This window comes from Ciconia boyciana, chromosome 7, assembly GCF_034638445.1.
Source record: "Ciconia boyciana chromosome 7, ASM3463844v1, whole genome shotgun sequence".
In the NCBI taxonomy this organism is placed as follows: Eukaryota; Metazoa; Chordata; class Aves; order Ciconiiformes; family Ciconiidae; genus Ciconia; species Ciconia boyciana.
Genome location: NC_132940.1, coordinates 27,662,467 through 27,680,617, shown reverse-complemented (window position 1 = coordinate 27,680,617; position 18,151 = coordinate 27,662,467). Strand labels below are relative to the sequence as shown.

Here is an 18,151-nt window from a genome sequence, read left to right as displayed (position 1 = left end):
AGTAAATTCTGTTATTCCAGAATTGGATTTGAACATTGTTTGTGCTTAGCTATAACTGCATAAGAATCATAAAAACTTCATGCATTCTTAATGGCCTATGAGCATATGAGTGCTGTGAGATGTGACCTATCAGTGATTTATAGATTTTTGTTCTACATTACCCTATGTGGTTGTGATGCCAGTATGTTTTGAAACTGTAGATCTTCACCATCATGATTTGGAGAATCAAGAATTCTGCATATGAGCCTAACGAGCTTATGGCCATCTTCTGTTTGTTTGTTTTGTTGCTGCTCTCATAGCTCAGAGTCTCTAAAGTCTGTTCTAAGTTATTCAGAGATTGTCTCGGTGTAGAGATTCCATGTCTCTCCTGGTACATGGGCATGACTGGTTTTGCTGTGCTTCAGCCTTTCCAAACAGCCATTTAGCAATAGGACAGTCTTGATGCTTATTTAAGTTTTGTGGGAAAATAAGACAGATTGAACACAAGTGGTACCAGCATTAAGAAGCTGAAAAGATGACATAAAATTACATTTCTCTACTGCTTTCTCAAATTACATGTCTGTCTCAAACCTGGCTTGAGTAACTAGAGGCTTCCTTACTCTTGACTTGTTTTTATATTCACTAGGAAAGCCATTTATATAAGTTCTGCATCAAGATATAATGGTTCTGAGCAGTTCTTTTCTTTAAAAATGTCACTGATTAAATATCTGGGCAAATTTGAGTGTCCGATGAATTTATTTTAAATATATATGTGTGTATATGTATGGTCCTACCTAAATGTGTACATTGTTTGCCAGCTTTAAGTTCTCTGACTGATTTTTCTGTTGTTCTGAATTGGCATCTGTGCAAGGCTCTTTACGAGGGAATGGTAGTTTGCTTTTCATTATTCTAATTATCCATTGTGGTTCTTGAGAGGAAATTTCCAATAGCTGTACAGTTAACACTAATGCACAGTTCAAAAATACTTGGAAATAAAGATTGTCCTTGCAAATGTGTAAAAAAAAAAAAAAAAAAAAAAAAAAAAAAAAATTCTGAATAGCTTTAGTTCTAGTTGTATTTATTAATGAAAGTGCAAAAAAAATTTAAACATTACAGTTAAACATTACTCTTACTGCTAGGATGAAGAGTGTGTGCGCCTTGACAAGGAGCGGTTGGCAGCTCGGTTGGAAGGACATAAAGAAGGTATTGTGCAAACGGAGCAGATCAGGTAGGAATACTTCTTTTTCTTATGAATAATGCTTAATTAAAGGACTGGTAACAATTCTTGTGCTATTCGAGACAGCCGGTTTTACTTCTTCCAACAGCTCTCAGTGGAAGTCTCCCTCCCTTAGGTACTATCATCAGTAGTGCTTGAGGAGGCAGAACTTCATGTCTGGTCAGACTCCTGTTCTTGAGTGGAAGCTCAGATGTCATGGCATGAGATTTGGTTTGTCTTGAGAAGTGAGCAGAGTTGTCTCTTCGTCTTGCCAAGTCTGCCATTTCTGCTTTCTTCTGCCATGGTGTTTATCTAAGCAGTCAAATACAATGAGCAGAACTGCAAGGAGGAGCTGATCACAGGATATTTTTCTTTGAAATACAGAGAGATATTGAGAAATGTCTTGCATGCAAAAGGAGGAAAACATTGCGAGAACAGATCAAAGGGTAACACAACCTCTGTTTGACTCCCTATAGAGGTGAGCTTCTTGCCTCTGAAGAGGCAGTAGACTGCCAGAGGATAATGCACTGTCATTGCCATAAGTAGTAATCAGTATTCAAGTGCTTAAAAACTTGCCTATCACCTTTCCTTTTCTGTTGTATCCACCCAGAATTTTACAGAGAATGACAGCTGGTTTTGAGTCTTAGACCATGTCTTCCCAAAGCCAGGCAGAAACGAAATTATTGCAAGACCTTGTTGATGCTAAGATCTTGGGCTTAGTAGGATACCAGACTCTAGTAGTTCATTTTCAAATACCTGAGTTCAGAAGTCTTAAAATAAAGGTAGCTGCTTAATTCCTTTAGTGTGTCAGGTCTCATAATGTAAAGTGGGAGTTAAGCTTCCTACTGTTAAGCTGTATGAGTGTGAATTAACGTACTGCTTTGTCTGCATTGGATTTTGCAAATAAGTAGTTTCACTTGCTAGACTGCATTCTTGAGAAATTTATTTCTTGAGCATAAACAATACTGTGAATGCTTGTCTGCCCTTTACTGGGACTAAATGTATCAGTTAGCCTTGTAACAATTAATATAGCCAAGTGAGGCATTTATAGAATCCATAATTACACCTAACCACATGACTAATACATCTTTTGAATATCTTCTTCCTCTCTTTCTCTCTCTCATATAGGTGTACTTAAAAGGAAACTATAGGAAGAAAAAAAAAAAAAGAAATCTGATTGTCATAACTGGCTTAAAATTAGAAAGTCTAAGGATCAAAAAATCAAAAAGTACACACATTGTTTTGTATAAACTAATAATTTGGATGCTACCTTGAGTGTATCACAACTTTTGTTTTGGAGTTATGAGACAATGCTGCAGTGAGGATTACTGAATATTCATTCATAATTACTTTGTATTCTGTATTTACAGATTTTTAACACTGAATGTAAAAGACTGCCCTTTTAAAAGTACAGATAACATTTACAGGCAGTGAATTTGAACTCTGTGCTTGTCACTGTTGTTACTTTAACAGCAACAGAAAAAAGTTCCTTTTCCAATAGCTTAGTTGTAAGAGGAGAATACCCCACAACCAGGACTTCTTGTATTAATTTTTCAATGTAATCTCAAAAAAAAATCACGTAAAATTGAATTGGGTGTGTGCAGTTAGGATTGTGCATTTTGGTCCTTTTTTCTTCAGCTCACCTGCAAAACAATAGGGCCCATGGTTTGGCAACCAAATTCTGTGTTTACAATTAAAAGCAAATAGATAAAGATGTTGCACTCTTGAACTGAGCTACCTCAAACACAGATTAATGTGAACAAAGTTACTACCATCTGTTGTTTGTTTGGCCTACATGCTCTGAAAAGGTAACACATCTTCCAAGTGGACAAGTCCACATAACAGCACCTCAGACGAAATTTAGATTAATGCTTTGAAAGCCTCAGAGCAGCCAGGGATTGATTGACTGGACACAAAATTGTAATCCACTAAAAATAACAGGGAGCTGAAATTCAGATAATGTTGTAAATGGAAATGTTAGTCCTGATGCTTTACATTTGCAATCTCTACTTCTGCTTGTTATAGTTGGGTTTTTTTTGACGTTTTTTGTGCTAATACTGGGATGGAGTCTTTTGTCAGAAGTTTGATTCTCAAGCCCAAAACAGCAATGCCAAGCTCATGTAATCTTCAAGTATGTGTAAGGTGACCATTTTATCATTTATAGAATAGCCATAAGCTTTAAGCAGGATAAAGTTACTCATTCACAAATATTTTCAGAATAATTGTTTATGCAATTATTCAGTCTCTTATGTTGTTTTTGCTTATTTAGGTCCTTGTCTGAAGCCATGTCAGTGGAAAAAATTGCTGCTATCAAAGCAAAAATCATGGCAAAGAAAAGATCCACTATCAAAACTGATCTGGATGATGACATAACCGCTCTTAAACAGAGAAGTTTTGTTGATGCTGAAGTGGATGTAACCAGAGATATTGTCAGCAGGGAGAGAGTATGGAGGACAAGAACTACAATCCTACAAAGCACAGGCAAGGTAATGCTCTAGATACCAAGCTATTTTTATGATCCAAATGACAAACTGCATTTTCTGTGTTCTGTATCTCTAGCTTGTTAACTGTAGATGACTGGGGGGATTATGCTTAGTGTTGTAGATAAAGGCAGGCTTTGCAGGGCTGTTGGCACAGTGACAGAAGAGTTCATTCTTACCTTATTACAGTAAGCCTAAAATGTATCTCAAAATACTTCCTTCAGCCATTTAAAATATACCAAGTAATCACTTAATTCCTCTTAAACAAAGCTGGCTTGAGCCCTACAATTGGGAGGGCTGTATGAAAGTACCTGTAGGTTCGAAACAGACAAAAGTGGGGAGTAACTGATAGAAGTAGCAACATGTGTACATTGAAAGTCCAAAGGCTGCTAAGCTGTGGAAAACACCAAAGTAAGGAGAGAAAATGCTGAAATTAACAAACCCAGAAAGCGTTACCATGAGGAGGCTTTTCTGTATATTTTTGTCCCTTCATGCTCTTTTAATCTATGTCTTTAGCAGTGCTTGGTTATGTGCCATCCAGACCATGGTTGCAAGCACAGCTGACAGCTTGCTCTCTTTGGACAGTTAGGCTTTCTTTATTGCAGTGATACTTGGCACTAAATTTCTCAAGGAGGCAGTAAGTAACTTGCTAAAAGACTGGAAATGTCTGTTTTCCTGAGGTTATTGTCAAATTGCATCCTTTGCCTTCACTATTTCTAGTACTGTTTGTACTGAAGTAATGTTTAGAAGTAAATGAGGTCCCAGTTTTCATTTGACTTATTTTTAACAGTATTTTATGTAGTGCTCATTTTCACAACCTGTTCTCATGGCATTAGCGGTAGAATAATTTCATTCATGAATTATGGGGTAATTGCTAGGTATGTGGCAGGTAGCGCATGCTATATACAGAGTGAGTGTTGCTTCTTTAAGTCTGAGATTTGTAGCAATCTCACTGCTGAACAGTTGATAAAGTGGTAAAAGCCTTTAACATTTTAGTCATCGGAAATGTTTGTACTGAAGGAATCTGGGTAGCTTTTCCTCCTTTAGCGAATCATTCATGGCATTCATATCTTTACATGTCTCCCAAGGGAAACTTGCAAAGATACTAGGGAAAGAGTTGAATGTTTTATTGTAGTATCCTTGTAATAACAGTGAGATGAGGTGGTGGTTTTAAGTGAAACCTAACACGGGGAGAAAGACAAGAAATAAGAGATAAAACTTGTTCTTGGACTCCAGCATGCAGTTACTTTGACTAGCCTGATGAATATAACAGGCATAATAGCAAGTCTTTATTTCTGTTCGCGCAGGACTGCAGGAGCATTCTCGATAGCATGGACAGAAATCATCGAATGTTAATGTTTATAATTTTGTACAAGTAACAGTGAGAGTAAGTAGATGGGGAAACATCAGTTGTTACCCAGGGCTGTGATTTATCCCAGAACAGCTCAGGGTTGGTTGTTTGTAGGTTGGTTGGTTGGGAGGGTTTTTTGGTTGAAATTTTTTTTTTTTTTTTTAAAACCTTTGTGAAGACCTTCTCAAAAGTTGTCAGGAAACTCAGATATGTTCTCTCAGGCAGATCATTCCTTATCTACTTGCCTGTTCATTTAAAGAATTTTTATCAGGGAAGCATGATACCCCTCTGTAAATGCTGTTTTGACTTTTCTGTATGATACTTGAATTGCTAATGTGCCTGATAACTGTTTTTATTGTAAATTTTCACTGTCTGCTTGGTATAGATTTATCTGCAGTCTCCTGAATCCTCCTGGAATGTTTAAAAACAAAATTGACTTCAGCAGTAGTTTACATACCATGTAGTGTCTGACTTTTTAATATGTGAATTCCTTGAGAACTCCTGAGAGAATGGTAACAAAAGTGTCAGCACCTCAAAACATCAATTTTATTTTTTCAAAAAATTGCTTCAGTCTGAGGCAGCTCTTCAAGCTCTCTTCTCCACAGAGAAAAACTCCTGTGAACTTTCCCAGTGTTCGCAGTTGTACAGAAAGATGCAGAGATAGCTTAAGGTGCAAAAGGAAAACACGAGGAAGGCCACAGCAAAAAGAATCTATTGTCCTTATCACCTTTCTGGCAGGTTTCCTCTGTTTTTGATGTGTTTGAAAAAAGTACTGATTCCTTCAGCATGATGCTTCTCAAAATACTATGTACATGGCAATAATCTTAACTATATTTATGGAGTATTTACTGTTTCTCCTTTTGGATACATTTCCTGATGCTAAAGTTTGCTTTTTACTTCAAATAGCCTTTTTTGCTTTACAGAACTGTTGCAGGATTTTTTTTAAAGTCTCCAGTGATGATGTGTTCTTTTTTAACATCTTTAAAAGTTTTCATGATACTTAATTATCTTTTGATAGCATCTTCATTGTTACGTAGCTCCCCTGCTGAAATTAAATAGTGGTGGATTTTTTCCTGGCTGTAGGGTTGGTTTTTTTTTGTTTACAAAAATGTTGAATTTGAGTACCTTAATACTTCTGTTCTAGAATATTCTTCAGCAGCTACCTCTCTAAAGTAGGTACTATGGACTAAATCAAGAGATGTTTTTTCTTTTGTGACTACTTTGGCCAGTTGCTTCAAGAAGCAATTGCTTATGATAGCTAAAGAATTAATTGCTGCATCACTTTCCTTCTTGACACTTATCCAACCGACCAAGTAACTGCAATCTCTTGTAATTACTGTTTTCTTCTTTGGAAGTCTCTGTACTGTCCCATTCATATTAGCAATATAGCCCTAATGCTCTAATGATTTGGGACAGCTTATCATTCATTTGCTATCATTCATTGGTGGTCATTCATAGTTTATTTGACTCTAAGCTTTCTATAAGGCATCACGCAGGTCTTTCATCTGTGCGACCCCCTCCGTTGCTCTGTTTTAATCAGATGTTGCGTTGATCCCTGGCTGTCTTTTTACTGATTTTGTGAGGTTGCTATTGTTTGTAAAATCAGACATTTCAGTTCACCTGTCCTCTTCTGTTTTTAAGATTTCTGGAATTTACATTTGTCTGCTTATTTTTGTTTTGCATAGCACTTTTTGTTGAGGTATTTTTCCATAGTTTTCTGCCTGGTTATTATGCAGTTCTACCTTCTTTTGGAAATGCAGTGTTTAATTTAATCATTAGTGGATGAGTCGTCCTGCACTGTTTTAAACATCTGTTGGCCTTCCCCAAGTCTGTAGCGTAGTCTTCTAGACTTTATGAATAATGTGACATTTTTATGTAATCACTTTTCAGAGACAAATTGCATCTGTTTAGTCTAAGGTGTTTTCCTCTTGTAGTGGCTTAATTTTAGAACTATTTGAGAGCATGTATTGTTTAAAACAATTTAATTTCAGATTTGACTAAAGGCATGCAACATAACATTGCTGTTTTGGTGAGGCAACTGGCAGTCTAACCAACTGAAAATTTAGTCAGATTTCAAAAGCAATAAAAGTGCTTGATGCTAGAGCTACTTCTGAATTCCTATACCATTCTTTTAACAGCCAGAATTGTTGGGGGCTTTAAGAAATTAATCTCTTCTGTTTGTCCTCACTCTTCATTCTCATTCTTAATCTTCACAAACACACACAAAAATCAGGGTAAGGGAATTGCTGTATTCAGACCCAGTACAGCTGGATATGCTGGGGGAGAGAAGCAGTACAGGTGTAGGGAGAGAAGTTTAAAGAAGAAAAAGTGGATATTATCTAATCTGTAGATTGATATTTGGACAAGGTGTCTTGCTGCTCTAAGTGTCTCGCTGTTTTTTTTGGTGGCCTTTTTTGTATACAGCAGACATAATAATTTTGGATGCTTATTTACATCATGTTAGAAGGGTATAAATGAGTTCCTGATAATGTAGTCGTGTCATTGACTATGGAACCTGTTTCTGGAGAGCAGGTTAAGTTTGCCAGATTTTTATATATGTTAAATCATTTTGAACTGAAATATTGTCTGGTGAAGATATGTCAGAATTAATATTGACACTTGAAACTGCAAATCTTAGGGGAAAATACTAGCAAAATACTACTTTTGTAACTTCTTTATTGAGAGAACCTTTGTATATAGAACTGGATATCTTCTCTGGTAGCTAAAGTTTTGAACCCATACGTAGAATACTTATCATAAGCGGAGTGTTAAGTTTTGAATTAACTGCTTTGCAGAGGTTTCAGTTGTTGTGTACATGTTTTTAGATAAATGTCTGGCTATTTTGCAAAACAAACCATTGAACACCTAGAAAAAACTGTGTTTAAACTGAAATCAGTTCCTTCCTTTCACATCCTTCCTCTATCTTTCCTTCCTGAATAATCCTTTGATTTTTATAATTTCCTGTAGCAGGCTTCAGCAATCTTTTCCGAAGGAAAAACTTCCTCATTCCATCTCTACTGTAAATGTTTTCATGGCTCTTGAATTCTTCCTGTAGGAACAAATTAAAGTAGCCTAAGCAGGAGTTTCAGCTTTCACAGGTGTATTTGGAGGTCATATTTTTGTTGGTGACTTCTGATGTATTTGGTTACTTTTTTTTTAATCTCTCAGATGGCTCAGAGATATTGCTTACAGAAGCAGCATGGTAAATGGGTGGGCCAGGTTGACCACGCTCTACTTGTGTGTAGAGAAATCTTAAAACTAGAATCTTGGAAACGCACTAGTGAATGCCTTGTGAATTTATAACTTTTTGAAATGAATCAGTGTTCTTATAGGAATAGTAAGCTCTGAGCATTTCTGACGTTTTTTAAAAAAATCTTTCATCCTTTTCTTTGTAAGGGATATGCTAGAGATTATTGCTAAACTTTAAATTTTGGGTAGCTCTCTTCAGTCATATTTTCTTACAGTTGTGAGTATATTAGAATTACCTTTTCTTGAGTGAACGCTAACCCTAAGTACAGGAGAAATAACATAATCCATCCTATCGAATGTATGCGAAGGCTTAAAGGTTGTCCCACATAACCTTTCCAAATCGCTTCGACTAAGAAGCTGGAACAGTTGCTATACATGCTTCATGTATGTGTATCCATATACAGACACATTTATATATCTGTGTGCAGCAACTGCATGAGACTTGTCCAGCTGCTGGTTTTGTGGATTTCTTGGCCTTTTTTAACAGATCTGTAAATCCCTTCTTTACTGACTTCCTTGAGCCTCGTGTAAGTCTTTTGAAGACACTGCAAGGCACTAGGAGTCTAGAGTGACCTGTACAGCATCTTAACATTACTGTGTGCCTGGATATGTTCCAGGGAAAAGCACTGAAGTAGAACCATACACGTTGGACATGAGAAATCTGAATTTGAGGTAAACATTTTTCTAATGGAATTAACTGTGTATAAAATTGAAGAATGATCGGATGTGGGCTCCTTGTGCAGGTATCTGTTAATAATGGAAAAACTTTTTTGAGCGTTAAAACTTGGTATGGGATCAGAGTTATGTGAAACTTTGTCCCTCTAGGTTATGACCTTTGAGCCATGAAATTGTATCTTTTTGTCAATATAAGATTGTTTCTTTATGTTTTTGTTTCTAGGTTGAAACGTTGAAGCAAAGGTCTCATTTGTTACTTGCTGTTGCTTCACTTCTGCAGACTGACCAATTTGATTCTCTCACAGTCTGGGTAGTTAATCTTTTCCCTGCTTAATATTTAGCAAAAAATTAAGAGAATATTCAGAATTATGGCCTTTTTAAATATATAAAAGTTGTCCTCTTTCCTTTCTAATAAAGTAGGAGGTAAGCCTGAATCAAATAAAATGTTTTTCTGCCTTAATCCTGATGTTTTTATATTCTCTATTCTTATGTGAAGGACTTAGACTAGGCTATCCAGCACATATTTTTCATAAGCTTTGTTTTGAAAGCACAGGAATCTTATTTTATATAATGAGCAAGTTGTTTAACTAAACAACTTTTTTTTGAAAACTTTAATCATTTTTCAGATTTGGTATCTTATTGCAGTCCTTTTGTACTAGTTATCTATACTTTTCTTTTGGGAAAAAAGGTGGTTGATGCCCAGTGTATTGTCTATCCATAAAAAAGGACGTTAATACAGAAGGGAATGGACTCAGCTCTAACCTCATTTTATAGAGCATGACTGTGAGTTGTATGTATTGAATTCCATAATCTTGGTTTTATTTCCCCACCACCCCACCCCCAGCTTCTGGCTATGTTTGTGTGCACGGTGATGAGAAGTCCAGAACTGAGTAAGATGATTGGAGTTCATAGCTAACCTAGCCAGAGGGATTACTACTTTCCTGGTATGTGGCATTTTCCTTGAACGTAACCCACAGCTCCAAATTTATCTAATACAGTGTCTTGCTCTGAACTATTTCAGAACGTTATTCCTTTATGGTTTTCCGTATTCCTGTACATAAGTATTAAATAGCCGGACTTCTTGTTTTCCCCAAATGAATCTCATCTTTATGGTGGTCAACATTTTTAGTTTTGTGTTATCATATGGAAACTATTATCACTGCAGTTAGTATTTGCATACTTTATTTTTTTAATTCATGTCTTTTATTTGTAGGGTTGATCCTTTTAACAGCAACTGACATATTTGAAGTAAATGCTGTGAGAAATTGCTTTTGCAGTTACTTTCAGTTCTCATATTTTTGTTCTGATACCTTTTGAGCATTCTTACTAGTGAAGTCACCTGTGAGGGGATTAATACTATAGTTATAATCACAATTTCAGTAAATTCTTTTATATGATCTTGTAACTGGAAAAATATTTAAATTAAAATAATTTTATAGCAAGACTACTATAGTATTTTAACCACTTTTGACAGCTAAAGGATCTGAGAGTAAAATTTTGGATATTTTAAAAGAAATTGATTGTAAAAGCAACTTTATGTATGGGCTCTAGGTGGCAGAATTGTTCTACTTTCCTGAAATTCACAATAGTGGTGACTTTAATAGCAAAATTGAAAAGGCGAAGGTGTGCTAGGTTAATAGCAACTGGTATCCTCATTAGTGCTTTCAAATGGAACAAGCATATGGTTTTAGAATGGCTGTGCACAAGTGTAATGGCATGGTATAGCTTAAGTTCACAAACTCCACTTTATCCTATTTTAGCTTACTTAGTAAAACTGGGAAGACCATTATATTGCTGCTAGGTACTAGTGCAGACATTTTGAATACAGCACTTAAAGGAAAGATGGGCCAGACTATAAAAATTGTATTTATATTGAGCAATAATGAATCTTGTTTTGTAAATAGGTACCTCGAATTTGTCAGAAAACTCTGTAGAATAAAGCCAGAAAGAAAATTTAGGTCAGCTGTAAAATAACTTCACCCTTCTTAAGCACTACTTCTGTAACTATTAAAAAAACCCAAAACATTTCCATATGCTGCATCCATAGGAGAAATAAACTCAGATTATATATGAGGGGGATTTTTGAGCAGATTTTATGCTGTGCTGTATCTTCAGGATATTATAGTGTTGCTGTTCTTTGTAACTTCTGAATGAGCCTTTGTGCTGTTTCAAATTAAATGGTTTGGTTGTGTTTTATATAATATTCTTGCTATAAAAATTTAGTGAAGCTAATACGGAACAAATGAGTGGAACTTGTTACTGAAAATATAGTCCAGAAATACACAGGGCTAATAGCTATATTTTCAATTCAATGTGGTAGACTATAGTAATACTTAAATGAACTTTTTGACTGTAACATAAAAAAATGTTATTTGATTCCCAGAATAACTTTTTGTGAAAGGGAGTATCTGATTTTTATTTTTTTTTTCCCCAGCAGTTAGTAACAAGTTCAGTTTTATTAATAATTTTTTTAAGCTGTCAGATTAGGTAACCTATAAAAAACTAAGTCACGTACTCTGCTTCGGTTAGTTAGCTATATAAATTCCAGTACTTTATTGTGAATTTCTTAAACTACTGTTGTCCTGAAAGCACAACTAAGATGACCTATTTATTTAGGTGGTTCTTTATAAAATTGTCTGTGTGGTAGTATGCTTGCTGTATGACTTACTGTAGTATGGTATGTGCAGGTCAAAAGTGTATGGCGCATAGTTTGACAGGTACCATGAGCTCTCTGCCAACACGCCTGGCAGTGCAGTTGAGCATCTTGTGCGTTTTACGTGTTATTCAAATGAAAGCAAATAAGGAAAATAGGAGAGGCGCATGCGTACGTAATTCAAAAAGGGGATTTACTTCGTCACAACTATATAATTCAGGATCATGTTTCTAGCTGTGGCCTTTATCTGCAGGGTTCTTGTGTAAGGAGAGGAAATATGCTGGGTCAGAAATGATTGAAATCTTTATGGTCTGAATAAGTACAGTGCAGAAAATACCAGTAGTTCATGTAGCTGTTCTACCAATGTATTTGCGTGCTTGCAGTTGCTTGCAACTGTCCCTGAATATCAATCTTGCATATGTCCAACCTTTGATTCTGAGGGCAACCTAGCACACAATATGAAATGCAGTGCTTTAGGATTGTCTTTAAATTAGAAGAGCAAGGAGGAGAGAAGATCAGCTTGAATGTTGGTGAACAGTTTACAGGTTGAAGATACAGATTCTTAGGCATAGGAGAGTGATGCCTTAATGAAGGACTCCAGATTTAAATATGTGCTTTAAATTTAAATGTGCAAAATGTTTTCTTTTAAATACACAGTTTATCAGTTCAGGTTCCATATGAACAATTTTTTTAATTTCTGCTGTGCTTTTACGAGACCACCTGAATGCTGTTTACTTTTTTTTTTGTCATGCAGTACGTAGGAGTTGCTGGAAATGTGTGATGGGAATATTGCATTTCTGGTACTGCATCATGCCTTTCAGTCTGTCAGTGGCTGCAAAGGGCTTAGCAGTATGTCTGAACATATCAAGCAAACATGTAAAGAAGTGTGGTAGGGGCTTGATTCTTTCTTCTCCAGCCCCACTGTAAGTTTGGACAAAGTTTATAGCATTCTGCAGCTCTTGATCATCCTGGGATGCGTGTCCAACAAGAAATCCTTATTGTCAGCTCAAATAAGAGTTTATTTGAGTGTAGAGGGTTGTTCCTAGGCTCTTCTCTCTCTGCAGTGAAATACCAGAATATAAAATCCGATTTAAAATTGGTTACAACTCAACTATAGGAAAGTTTTGAAGCCCTATAAGCCATGCTGTGTAACACTGTATCTGCTTCTAGTTTTATATGTTAGATTTAATCTTTTATTTTTGTTCAGATGATTGAGATGAAGTATATTTTCTGTAATTTTTTTGCCTCAAGAATTGTTTTCTATGAAGTTGAGTATTTTACGTGTTATTCAAATGAAAGCAAATAAGGAAAATAGGAGAGGTGCACGTGTATGTAATTCAAAAAGGAGGATTTACTTCATCACAACTATATAATTCAGGATTTAAGAAATTCGATATTTCAATATTGAATTGGATTCAATATTTCTCCTTGATGATAATTTTTAGAAAAAAGGTTTGGGTTTTTTTGCCTTTTTTTTTTTGTTTTGCTAACCTAATAAAGCTGCTATTGTGACTTGAAGTCTTTGTTAATGAGCATTAGGGTTTTGGCTAGTTACAGAAGTTAAATACAGGTTGCAGAATGAAGATTGCAGTCTTTCAGAATAAATTGTGATATATTTAAATGGAAGTATTTTTGTTACAAAAGGATTTTTGGTAGTGATGCAACTTCTTTAAGTCTTCCTCAGCAGAGCAGGCTGATCTTACTTGCTCTGGTATTTCTCCTCAAACAGCCTGGTGTTAAATTACCAGAAGTGATAGTAACTTGACTTGGTGTATGTTAGTCACTGTTGGCAAGGAATAGAGCATCTGTGCCAGTAAATTTTGAGAATTTACATACTGTTGCAGGCTTTCCTAAAGAATATGTGTGACTCTTTCTGTAAGATGATTGACTATGTTTATCTGACCATAGCTGCTGTTATTGATCGTCTGTTGGCTACCATTGTTTTCCCTTTCAATTTACATCTAGTGTATGAGTCTTCTTTTTAGAGGCATGAGTGAGGATGGGTGGAAAAATCTATTATGATAGGGCTTTGTTTAAGAAAATACCAAAAGCCCAATTTGGTAGTTGCTGAAACATTTAGCCTCCTTTTTTTTCCTCTTCTCCCCCCCCCCCCCACCCCGTGATGAATTATTGGGTGTAGACATGGTTGGAATCAACAAAGAGAGCTTTAATCAGAGTAGCAGCACTCTAGGCAGCTAACAACAAGAATCGATGGAACTGTCCTTTTACATACTAAGGATTTTCTTAAGCATCATTTTTAAAGCATGTTCAAATTTTTTTAAGACGTAATGCAGAGAAACAGACATTTTCTTTTTTTTTTCTTTCTGTTCTGTCCCCCTGATCAGAAGTTTTTGGTAATAAAAATGTTGCATTTGGTATTAAGTTTAACTAAATCTAGGGCAGAAGCTAGGGGATGTTCATATCCTGACCTCTGCAGGGATGAACAATGAAAGCTTAGCAGTGTTGCAACTCTGCAGGGCTTTGCAAATCAGTTGGTACCTGCAGTGGACTTCCTGCTCGATCGTTTGTCTGTCAGACCAAGCCAATGAGCAGCCAGATGATGATATTAGTTCTAGTGCTTGTTAAAACACTGCTGTGTTTTCCCCTTCCAAACCGATATTAGTTGTGGCCTTGGGGGACCTGCATTTTTATGCTGTGGAAAAAAGATATCAGCAAGAACACTGTAATTCCATGCTAGCTAGTGACTTATTTTCAGCAGATGTGAGAAAATCCTGTTGTTTTTTTACCTGAAAGAATTTAAAATACGGTCCAGGACATGCAATTTCAGGCTATTAAAATCTGACATGCTAAAATACCTTTGAAAAATTCATAATTTGACATTTAAGCTCACTTTAAGAGTATGTGAACTGTAGGTTTTATGAACGAAATACGGATGTGAAAGCTGGTTGTAGCTTCCTTGTGACTGAAAGAAGACTTTTTGCTTCTACATGGACAATCACTCTCATAAAATTCCTCCTTTTGTTATTTAATTAGTTCCTCCTCCTGAATTTCAGAAGACTGAGTAGCTTCTTGTTTCCAAGAGACAGTATGTGATGAAGAAGCACAGCAATTACAAGAATTGTGATTGATGTGCTGTCCAGTCCAGTTTGGGAGAAATCTCTGAATTTCCAGTAAAAGCATGTAGTTAGACTTACTTTCTGAAGAAGAGAGCTGATTTGGAGTGTCCTCGTATAATTGATATGTGCATGGCTCACAGCCCTTTAAAGTTGTGGTCCTGCCCCCCCCCCCGGATTTTTCTGACTGAAAAGAACTTCAAATGCAGTTTTGTATGACTTCTTTCAGTCTTTCTGAAAAGAACTGGGTTTGCTCAAGGAATGGCTTTGCCTTTATAAGTGGTTTCTGGTGGTCTTCTAGTTCCTGCCCCTCTGGCTTGGAGCAGGTTGACAAACATGCTGGCTGAGGTCAAGTGAACAAGCTTAGAGAAGCTTTGCATAACAGCTCGCTCTAAACAATTTCTGCAAAATTCACCCCAGAAATCTTTGTTTTGTAATTCATGCATTTGTTTTGTAACGCCAGTGGTGTTCATTAACACCAGTTCGGTGTTAGCATACAACACTCTGGAAGAATCTAAGCGTTCTGTGAATACTTTATGCTATTCTGAACCAGTAAAAAAGCAGTTTTCCTTAATTGATAAAAGGTTTCTTTTACTGATGAACCATTACTGAAAACTGTCAGTAATGATAGACATTGTGTACACATATCTCTATAGCTTAAAATGCCTATTGAGTGGTAATGTAATAAGCATATGCCTTTCAAAAGTTTAATTAGCGTTTACATTTTTGTTCAGAGTAAAGCAGTCCTAATCTTACCAGGAGGAATGTGTTTTAAAAACCTTGATCGATATCATTTGTTCAGTTGTGCCTGAATGACTTGGTTATCTGACAAAACACTGCATTAAATTATTAGAATTATCCTGGATCACTCTTGAATCAAGGATTTGTGAATGTGATTTCTGTACTTGCTTCCTCCAATTGAAAATGGAAGGCTCTACTGCTTAAATTAGTTGGTGCCAAATGGAGTGAAGTTATAATTTGAAATAAAAGAACTGCACCACAATGTAGTGCTCAGCTGCTCCATGCAGGATCAGGGAAAGCCTCCTGAGGGTTCATAAGGGCTCTAAGGGCAGCTGAGTGTGCCTGGGTGGAGGAAAGCTTCTTGTAGCACAGGGTTAGGCAGACAGAGGGACTGTGCCCGAGACATCCCGTCAGGAGGCCAAAAGCGAGTGGACAGGCCCTCATTAGCGGATGGATACATGGGCCTCAGAGATTAGACTTGTCCTGGAAATCTTGGGTAAAAGTTTTTCTTTCTTGCTACAGCACAGAGTTCCAAAGGGACTGTAAGGGCATGGTAGGCAAGAGGGGAGAGGGAGATGAGTTTACAAGCTCTTTGTGAAGAGTTTGGTTTAGCTTGTGCTGTGATGAAGCCAGTTACATTTAGCAAGTTTGGGCCTTAAAGAATAGGGGTAGCAATGATGCCTTAAAACTTTGTCTATGTTTGAGTCCTGTCACAGAGAAATAATCGGAAAACATCTATCTACAAAATTAGTACACTGGTTTTGTTTTTCTGTGAAGCACAAGTTAACCAAATGGTGTCTTCTACCTGTGTTGTTATTATGTGAAATGCAGATCGTCACCAAGGTTCACAGGTATCTGATATGTTTTTCAGAACTTTGCCAAGAATATTTTTGCAATTCTTCAATCAGTAAAAGCCAGAGAAGAAGGCCGAGCACCTGAGCAAAGACCTGCACCAAATACAGCACCAACGGTAAGAGCAGCACTTTGAATATGAAGGCTGTGTCTTGCCATTATTAAATATTAAATTTGTTTTGGTTTAGTTCCAATGAATGAACAACTTTCAAGCATAACTTCACAGATATTCTTTGACTTAACGTACATTTATTGGGTATTTAAAGAGTTGAATATATTACTTTAATTTGTTCAATATGTTCTTGTTACTTAGAGATTAAACTGCTAGTGCCAGCTTCTGCATCTATCAAACACTAGCGACATCCTGCATCTATTTGCAAAAAATGTATTAGATGAGACTACTGCCATTTAAAACAAAATGTTTTGCTGTTTTTCTGACAGATAGGGTAGCAAATGTTTAAGAATCTGGAACATGACTCATGAGTGGGAACAGCTTGAACCAGCTTTCATTTGCCTGTAATAAATCAGGAGGACAGACTTGGAGCTTTATTGTTTAAGTCTATCTAGGTACTAGACAGGATTTGTTTTGTATTGTGGTGTTTACTATTGAGTTCTATTAAACCTAATATATTCTTGAACTCAATGGCAGTCTGCTATAAAAGCTATTTAATCATACTTGGATTTGTTTTTGCTGCTACTGCATTTAACAAAGAACTAAATTTAAATAGCAAGATGAATTCCAACACTTAAATATTTGCTTTGTGTTGAATTTCATAAATTGTGCATGGGAATATTCAAATATCCCATTCAGAATAGTTGTGAATACATAACTAATCCATCCACAAGAAAGATTGAATTGGTATTTAGCGTGCCTCTAGATTGGTGCTTTTTTAAAACTTTGTTCCCAGAATGCCTTTTTTTTTTCCTCCAAATTTGTTTTTATTCTGTAGGTTTAGCAGAATTTTAGCTTAATCAGGCTGGCAAGGAATATTTTATGTGTGGCTGAAGGCTTGATCATGAGTTGGCAGTTGACAGGTTTTTCCCCCCCCCCCCATTAATTCTGGAGATATTACAAAAATTCAGTGATTTCATAAAACTTAAAGATTTTTAGCTAATGTAGTTTGTTACTGCTACTTTAGTTTTGCCTCAGGTTGTTGTCATTGCTTTCAGTATGTACTTCTAAACTCTGTTTCTCTAAGATTGTAAGTGGATGTTGAAGGGAAACATATCAGAAGTTTTCAAATGCACTGAAACTCCTATGAAAGTGAACTAATTTTATACTCTTGAGCAGTTCTGTGTAATACTTTATGAAGTTCAAAAACCATCAAATATTTTTTTAGTATGTTTTACAAATCTTATTTAACCTGTTTTAGGATCCCACTTTACGAAATAAGCAACCTATTCCAGCTGCTTACAACAGATATGATCAGGAAAGATTCAAAGGCAAAGAGGGTAAGTTGACTGTAATGCTTCTTTTAAAAGAAAAAAAAATTGGGAAATGAAACCGACAAGTTATAAAGTTTGGGTTAGGGCATTTCCTGTGGCATTACTTTTCAAACCTAAGAAAAGACAAAAAAAAAAGCTGTAACTATGCCTAAAGATAGCTTTTCCAGGTAATAAAGTCTAAAAATATTATTTATTAGAAATTATTTCTACCTCTTAGGAAGCAAACTGAAAGCTTAAAACCAGAACTTCTTGGAGAAGAAAAAAATAATTGTTTTTTTGGGGAAGGTCATATGCAATTAATAAAAAAGCAGAACTGCAAATACGACTGTCAGGTGCATAAAATGAAATAGATTGCCTGTCCTCAAACAATCACAATTACTTTACAAGTTGCTTCCAGTAATTACAAGTAAATATTATTAGCTTGTTATGTCTCTT

At 36.0% G+C, this 18,151-nt stretch overlaps 1 protein-coding gene across 1 annotated transcript in view; it reads left to right on the top strand.

The window, feature by feature from the left end:
• Window positions 1-18,151, top strand: part of CDC73 (cell division cycle 73) — a 112,643-nt gene that overhangs the window by 9,664 nt on the left and 84,828 nt on the right. The window contains exons 6-9 of the mRNA XM_072867779.1: window positions 1,119-1,207; window positions 3,465-3,681; window positions 16,290-16,388; window positions 17,644-17,722. Of these exons, the coding sequence (XP_072723880.1) occupies window positions 1,119-1,207; window positions 3,465-3,681; window positions 16,290-16,388; window positions 17,644-17,722 (484 nt within the window). The remainder of the gene's footprint in view (window positions 1-1,118; window positions 1,208-3,464; window positions 3,682-16,289; window positions 16,389-17,643; window positions 17,723-18,151) is intronic.